An 8,741-nucleotide genomic window follows, 5' to 3' on the forward strand; every position below is an offset into this window, starting at 1 on the left:
TCACTCGGGGGATTCTAGACAGGGGCTCTACCACTGAGCCATGCCTCCAGCCCCTCACTGGGGGATTCTAAGCAGGGTCTCTGCCACTGAGCCACACCCCCCAGCCCCTCACTGGAGGATTCTAGACACTGCTCTACGTCTGGAGCCATGACCCCAGCCTCTGTGAGACTTGTAAGGCATTGGTACTCCGTGGGTCTGCAGAAGACCTGAGCAAGTTTCTTTTAAGCTGGAGATAGAACCAGCACCACAGACACCACCTGGTGGGTTGAAGACTGTAAGGCTGCTGCCCTGGAGGACACGCACCTGCAGCTCTCTGAAAGGCATCCACAGCGCTCTCCAAGCCAGCCTGTGTCTGCCGGTTACAGCGGGTCCCAATCTGGGTGTACAGTGCCCCGATGTTGAAGAGAATGCTGGCCTTCTCCAACAGCAAAGTCTGCTGGCTGACAGGAACCCCAGTGAGGGAGTCATACCTAGGTAAAACAGATAGGTTCTGATCGGACAGATGACTTGGCTACTTAATGCCATTGCTGGGCATGTAAGAACAAAAACTCACTTCTCACATGAAATTCAGAGATGCAAAGGCAATCGGGCTTTTGTTTCCAAGCAAGACAACAAGTCTGAATATATAGGATTCATGTCTACCATCCCAGCACTCAGGAGGCTGAGGCAGGAGGATCATGTTTTTAAAGTCAGTCTGGGGCCGGGCGGTGGTGGCGCACGCCTTTAATCCCAGCACTTGGGAGGCAGAGGCAGGCGGATTTCTGAGTTTGAGAGTTCGAGGCTAGCCTGGTCTACAGAGTGAGTTCCAGGACAGCCAGGGCTACACAGAGAAACCCTGTCTCGGAAAAAACAAAAAAACAAAAAAAAAAAAAATAGAAAAAAAAATAAATAAAGTCAGTCTGGGATATACAGAAAGACCCTATCTCAAAAGGAAAAAAAAAAAAATCCTGCAAGCCAGACCTGGTGGCACATGCCTAACTAACATCTTGGTACTCTCTGAACGCTGAGGCAGGAAGATTGTGAGTTTCACAGTCTGGGCCACCCAGCAAGGACCTGTCTCAAGAAGCCAAATGTGTTTCCAGTTTTAAAACCTCTTTCTGGTGATTCACATCTGTAATCACAGTACTAGCATTGCAAAGATAAGAGGATCACAGCCAGTCGGAGGTCAGTTTGACCTTGGGACTACATAGCGAAATCCTGTCATAACGGAACAAAAATTCTATTTCTTTTTGTCGCCTTTGTCACTGGGATCAAACTCAATTCAAGCTCACACCCACAGCCGTGCCCTGCGTAAGAAAAGATTCTTCTTAAAAGAAAAAAAAAATTGTCTTGCTTCTCTTTCGTTCCACCCGAGAGCCCCGGTTTCTCCCTAGCGACCATGGGAGCACACAGACAAAAGGCCTCTTTTCCACAGCTCATTTGTTCTGAGAAACCTCCCGTCTCTAGGTCTTTACACAAACACCAATTTACAAACCATCCCCATTCCTGGTACCCTCTGGGCAAATGCCAATCAGAATGAGGGTGTGCACAGCAGAGGGGGTCCCCCTGGAGAGCACCTACCAGGTAAACAGGAGCCCCATGTGACGCGTGGGTGGGAAAAACCGACTCTCCACAAAGCCCAGCTGAATGAAGTAAGACATGAGCAGTTCGACGCCCGCCTCATCCCTGCTGGGTGTTCGACAGGCCTGAAAGGAAAGTGAGGAGCTGTGAGCTAGGTGAGCATCCCCAGAGCCCATCCCTGAACACTCGAACAGATCGATGCCTTGCTGTGGGTATCATGAACTCTAGCAGAGGTAGCTTAGAGGGAAGAGACAGAGTCAGGAATCCTGGAACCCAGCAACATGGGCAGGTCTCAGTCCTGCTCTGATCTTCTGATATAGCAAGTACAGTGGGTAATCCTGACAACCCCTCTCCGCGTCTCCAGGACTACCAGTGTCGGTCATGTGATGTCCCAAAGCCTTAGCAAACGGCGCTGACTCCTGGACTGCTGCCCTTACCTGTCGCAGGTCCATAAGGTCTGCAATATCATCCTCATACAAATAGCTGTCTTCACTGTAATGTTCCAAAATAAAATCCTGTAAGGGGGGAAAAAAAGCCAAAGTGCCAGTCAATAACTGGGTCTGCAACAGCAACATGGGGAGAGAGAGGGAGGAGAAGGTCCCAGCCCAAGAGTCAGTCAAACCATAGATCTAGCCTGGGTGTGGTGCACATCTGTAATCCCAGCACTTGGGAAGCCAAGACAAGAGGATTGGTAAAAATGAGGCAGCCCGAGCTACATGGTGAATATTAGGATAGCCTGGGCTACATGCAGTATGAGAGTCTGCCTTAAAGGAATCAAAAGGAAGTGGGCTGGAGAGATGGTTCAGTGGTTAAGTGTGTGTACTGCTCTTGCAGGGGACACAAGTTCACTTCTCAGAACCCATGTCAGGTGGACCAAAAGCTTCCTGTCCAGCTCCACAGGATCAGAGGTCTCTAGTGTCCTCAAGTTCACAACCCCCCACGCTTTAAAAAATACTATTTTTTAACGCAAAGGAAAAAAGGGGAAATGTCTATGTAACAGTTAAGCGATGATATGTTAACTACTTCTGACAGACCAGCAAGGGGTCAGACCATCCACTTTTATGTTGCTTCAGTTCCTGGACACATGACCTTCTGAGCCAAGAAGACCTGGGCCTAGGGATATCTGGGTGGTGAGGACCCTGGTGAGAACAGCTCTCTCTGGTAAGGTTAGACATCTGAGACATCCCAGTGCAACCCTTTAGTTGAGTGCACAACAACCTATTGTTTGACAACTGCTCCGAGTTCATGTGGCCATTCAACAAACATTGATTCCTATGTGCTGTCTGCCAGGCACTGTTTACAGATCCTTCCCCTTCACTGAGCCCACAATGACACAGAGAAAATGAGCAACCACAACAGGCTTAACGGTAAACATGAGTTGGACGAATATCCCTTATCCAAAATGGTTGGGATGGTTAATGGATCCGATTTCAGATTTTTCCAGATCTCAGACTACTTGTATACACATACTATATTTGGGACCCAAATCTAAACTTGAAATTTATGCCGGGCAGTGGTGGCACATGCCTTTAATCCCAGCACTTGGGAGGCAGAGGCAGGTGGATTTCTGAGTTCGAGGCCAGCCTGGTCTACAGGGTGAGTTCCAGGACAGCCAGGGCTACACAGAGAAACCCTGTCTCGAAAAAACAAAAACAAAACAAAACAAACAAAAAAACCCCAACAACTTGAAATTTATTTATGGATTTTTTTTCCTTCTTAAAAGATATGTATAGCCAGGTCTTTAATCCCAGCACTCAGGAGGCAAGTGGATCTCTGAATTTGAGGCAAGCCTGTTTTACAGAGTGAGTTCAAGACAGCCAGGGCTATATAGAGAAACCCTGTCTTGAGAAAAAAAGAAAGAAAGAAAGAAAGGAAGAAAGGAAGGAAGGAAGGAAGGAAGGAAGGAAGGAAGGAAGGGAGGGAGGGAAAAAAATTTTATTTGATGAGTCTATTTGTCTACATGTATATATACATGCATGCTAGTATACAAGGAGACCAGAAGAGGGCACTGTATCCCCCTGGAATTACAGTTACAAATAGTCCCTAGCTACCATTTGAGTGCTGGGAACTGGACGACCAGGGTTCCCCCGCAAGAGCAGGCAGTGCTCATCACCCCTGAGACATCCCTCCAGTTCCTGATCCCCTTTTATATACGCACTTTGTACGTGTAGCCTGAGGGTGATCTATCTTATACAATACTTTTAAGAAATCAAGTACAGGGAATTTGTGATGTGGAATTTTCCACTTGCTGTATCACTGTTCAAAATATGAAATTTGCAGTGTTTTGGGTTCTCAGATGGAGAGTTAGGGACTACAGAGGGGAAAAAAAACTAAGAGAGTCACCTATAGTATAGATGTTCCTAGGTTATTCTCCACAAGTGCTACATGGAAATTAACATGACAGATCAAGGACCATGGTTTCCCAAATCTTTGTGAGGTATTTTATCTATTTATCTACCTATTTATTTATTTATTTATTTAATTATTTATTATTTATTTTTGATGTGTGTGTGTGTGTGTGTGTGTGATCCTGTCTTGCTATGTAGCCCAGGCTGGCCTCCAGTTCATGATCCTGCTTCTGCCACCTGAGTGCTGAGACTACAGACATATGACCCCCACAAGGCCCGTCTTTATACACACGGTTCTTGAAAACTCCCTCAGCTTTTTGTGTGTGTCAGGCACAGACACACACAAACCTTTGGACAAACATACGATACACCTATACTGGCTCTACACAAATGGGTACTGAATAACTTAGGTGTGCTCATCTTTATAGCTTGGCAATACGGCAGCCATTTTCATGGGTCATTAAACATCTACAGCAAGACTTCTGATGCGTCCATAATCTTCCGATGCAAAGTATTACTCAAGTATTCAACAAATAACCTGCACGGTTCCCCATCAACGCAAGCCAAGACTTCTACATAATTCCCAGGTTTGTTTGTTGTTTGTTTGTTTGTTTGTTTTTTAAAACAGGTCTTTTCTATGTAGCTCTGGCTGTCCTGGAACTCACTCTGTAGACCAGGCTGGCCTTGAAATCACAGAGATCCACCTGCCTCTGCCTCCTGAGTGCTGGGATTAAAGGCCTGTGACACCATGCTCAGTTCCCATGTTTTTTTTAAAAATTCACTTACAAAAATTCTATGCAGGTGTGTATTGTGTGGGTATGCTCCCTATGGGTGAGTGCAGGAAACCTCAGAGGCTAGTGGCGTTGGGTTCCCAGGAGCTGGTGCTACAGGCTGTTGTAAACTGCTCAGTGTGGGTGCTGGGAACCAAACTGTGCCCTCTGCAAAAGAAGTACTAGATCTTAACCAGTAAGCCACCCTGTTGGCCTGTGACACCTCACGGGAACAAATAACCAAGCTTCAGACTTTAAGGCCATCAAGTACACGGTGAGTTCAAAGTTAGCCTGAAACTTGGCTGAGAGACAGACAGAGAAATTACACATAAAATAAAAAAGAGAAACTTCATGTTCCTCTCATAAAAATAAAACAGGATTGCGACAGAATTCTACATGTTTTCCTGGCTTCTTCTTTTTGAGCCAAATCTCACTAGGTCACCCAAGCTAGCCTAGATCCTCTTGCTTCAACCCCCTGAGTCCTGGGATACATCACCACACTAGCTATTTCTGACCTTGAAAATTAAATAAATGAGAGCTGATGAATGTATTCCACTGTGAAGATTTCGGTTAGCCTCCCAAGCACCTATTTAGATGTTGGGGCTATGATGGATGTCTGGAATTCCAACGCCTGGTGAAGACGCAGGTTTAACCGGATACCAGGGTTCACTGGCCCGATACTCTAAGGGACAAAAAAGGCATCTGCCAATGAGGCTGTTCCTCACCATTGTCTGAGCAGTCTGTAGCCAAGAAATTAAGGAAAATAACATAGATATTTAAAGGTATAAAATTCTTTTGAAAAAAAAAAGTATTTATAAAACCCAAGAACACCAACTGGAAAATAACTGAATTAATAAGAATTTACTAAAGTAACCTAAAGGTTAATATGTCAAAGTTGGTGGTAGATGGCTCAGCAGTTAAGAAACATGGTTGTTCTTCTAAGAGGACAGGGGTTCAATTCCCAGCACCTGCACGGTGGCTCTCAACCATCTGTAACTTCAGTTCTGGAGGATCTGATGCCTTCTTCTGACCTCCATGGGCAGCAGGCACGCACAGGGGGCACAGACATAGATGCCAACAAAACACCCATGTAAGAAATCAAAATAACTAACTCTTAAGAAAAAGAGTCAAAGGGTTAAGGAGTGGCTCAGTGGACAAAATATTTGCTGCATAAGCATCAGGACTTGAGTTTGCATGACCAGCACCTACATAAAAGTTGGGACTATGGTATATGCCTGGAACCCCAATGCCTGGGGGAGAGGTCTGAATAACCAGTTCACTGACCTGCTACTCTGAAAAACAAAACAAAACCAAAACCAGGTTGAATGAGCTCGAGGTTAAAAGAGAGATCCTGTCTCAAAACAATGAGCTGGTTTGAAGACCAAAGCAAGGACTGCACAGGTCCAGTGCACTCATGAACCCTGGGAAGCTGTGGTTGCCCGAGTAAGACCTCCACAAGGTCAAGACAGTCAGCACTGCAGCACAGCACAGGAGGAGGGGGGCTCATAAGCTCCTACCCCAGCTGAGATGGCTTCTGGGGGAAGCAGGGTTGATTTTCTTTAAGGGTGTGTCCCCTAGCAGAACCACCATGATCCTGTGGGTGGCCCCACATCCCTGAGTATATGGGCAGCTCAGGTAGGATTTTGTGGGTTATAAAAATAAAGAGATAAACTTGGGAAGTGGGAGGGGGTGGGAAGGGTCTGAGAGGAGTTGAGAGGAATAGGAGGGTGAATATAGTCAAATACAATTCATGGATATATGAAATACTCCAAAAGTTAACAAAAATATTATATTAAATGAAAAGGTGGAGAGTGACAGAGAAAAACACCCAAGTCTAACCTCTGCTCTCTACACAAGCACAGGTGAGCACAACTTCAAAAATACATATACATACAAACACATGAAATAAAACTAAAAGTCACAAATGAAAAACTAAAATCAACATTTTGAGGGAATTTTGACAAAACATTGAAGCAAATATTCGGGGCAACCAGGTGTGGTAGTGTGCACCTGCAATCCTAGCAGCCAGGTGTGTGGTAGCATGCATCTGTAATCTTAGCAGATGGGTGTAGTAGCACACACCTGTAATTCTAGTTCAGAGGCTGAGGCAGGAAGATGGAGCAGCTACACAGATACTGTCTCAAAAGAAACTAAAAGCAAAACTAGCTGCTAGAAAGGTAGTCCACTGCTCTTTCCTGGCCTCTGTGAAGCCTTGGGTCCAATCTCTAAGACTGCTAAAACACAAAGTTAAAAAAGTTAGATATGATGGCACACTTGAGAAGTAGAGGCAAGAGAACCAGGAGTTCAAGGCCAGCATGAGCCACATTTGACCCTGCATCAAAACACCAAATCAAATCAAACCCAAAAAAATCCTTGAACTGTCCAGAAAAGGAATTTACTTTAATGGCATATCACCCCCACCCCAGCCGATCTCCTAATACTGGACACTGGGAATAGAGTCCAGGGTTTTACACAGGCTAGCGCTAACCACTGAGATACACTCTCCAGGCCTAGTGGTGTGTGCTAAGGAATATGGCTACTTTAAAGTGTCAGTCTTTAAACAGAGCGAATCACACCACGAAGCTTGCCTGACCTAACATTCCAAGGAAACACAGGCCAGGTCTGAAATGGAACTGCCCAGATCAATTTCGCTCGGCCACTCCTCCAGCAGCGGCATTTCTCTCAACCGTAAAACGTGGAATGGAGAAAATTAAAAGTCTGCTTGCTGGGTCTCATATTTGCATGACTGACATCCACAGGCTCCCTTTTAGGCTAAAATGACATGGTTGGAAACCTCAGCTCAGCAGTGGTTGGCTATGTCCACAACATGGGATTTGTTCTTTGTTTTTTTTTTCACTCCCTTTAATGTGGAATTTGGCACGTGACCTATTTGGAACTCTACCGATGCCATAAAATCCCCCAGGTTTCTATGACACAAGTCTCCTTTTAAAACGCTTGCATTCTTGTAACTCTGGAACTAAGCTACGCCTGCTACCACCTGCCCTTCTCCAACTGGAGTACACCCCTCACAGAGATGCGGCCTGGATTTGGACAGAGCAGAGTAGAAGTTTAAAAACAAAAAAAGACAAACAAACAAACAAACAAAAAAACAAAAAGGAAGAAAGAAAGTAAAAAACAGGGCCTGGGTGTGGTGGTATATGCCTTTAGTCCCAGCACGGGGAAGGCAAAGCCAGGTGTATCTTTGAGTTTGAGGCTAGCCTGCTCTATGGAGTGAGTTGTTCCAGGATAGCCGAAGCTATACAGAGAAACCCTGTCTTGGTGTGTGTTTGGGAGTCAGGCTGGGAGAGACATAACAAAACCCAGGAGGGGCTGGAGACATGACTTGGTGACTAAGAGCTACTCTTGCAGAGGACCTGGGTCCATTTTCCAGCACTCACATGACAGTGGCTTACAACCGTCTTTTAGCTCCAATTCCAGGGGATCTCCTGCCCCTACTGGTACTGTATGCACATGGTGCATATCACACGTGCAAGCAAACATCCATGTACATAATAATAACAACACTAATTAATAATAATAATAATAAACAATAATAATTTAAATGTCCCTGGTAAAGGCTTACTTATATCAAGAGATGACAGTCTCTGCTTAAGGACAGAGGTCAAACACGTAACTTTTCAAAGTATCAACCAACTTTTCTCTAAAAGATATATTTTGAGCAGCTAGTGATGACCCAAGGTTCAAACCATGTACTGCTCTTGCAGAGGATCTGGGTAGGTTAGCCTGTACATTAGCCAGCCTACAGCTGGCTGGCACCGCCGCCATCCCCTCTGGCCTCCAAAGGCTGCTTATGAGAGTTCCAGCTTGGGCTACATAGTGAGACTGGCTCAAAGAAAAAGAAGAGCAAGGTAGTACCAAGGGTAAAGGCACTTGCTGCCAAGCCGGATGGCCTGAGTTCTATTCTTGGGATCCAAATGATGCAAGGAAGGAAAGAACCAACTGTGAGCTCTTCTCCGACTTCTGCACACCTATACATGCTTGCATGTCCACCTGTTTGCAAGTACACACACACACACACACACACACACACACACACACACAC

General features: G+C 45.5%; 1 protein-coding gene across 1 annotated transcript in view; it reads right to left on the minus strand.

The window, feature by feature from the left end:
* Rhpn2 (rhophilin Rho GTPase binding protein 2) overlaps positions 1 to 8,741 on the minus strand; it is a 59,627-nt gene that overhangs the window by 19,853 nt on the left and 31,033 nt on the right. Inside the window, exons 5-7 of the mRNA XM_028754196.1 lie at positions 1,998 to 2,075; positions 1,561 to 1,685; positions 304 to 470 (exon numbers count right to left, since the gene is read on the minus strand). Coding sequence (XP_028610029.1) covers positions 304 to 470; positions 1,561 to 1,685; positions 1,998 to 2,075 — 370 coding nt within the window. The remainder of the gene's footprint in view (positions 1 to 303; positions 471 to 1,560; positions 1,686 to 1,997; positions 2,076 to 8,741) is intronic.

This window comes from Grammomys surdaster, unplaced genomic scaffold (genome assembly GCF_004785775.1).
Source record: "Grammomys surdaster isolate TR1022 unplaced genomic scaffold, NIH_TR_1.0 125984, whole genome shotgun sequence".
Lineage (NCBI taxonomy): Eukaryota > Metazoa > Chordata > Mammalia > Rodentia > Muridae > Grammomys > Grammomys surdaster.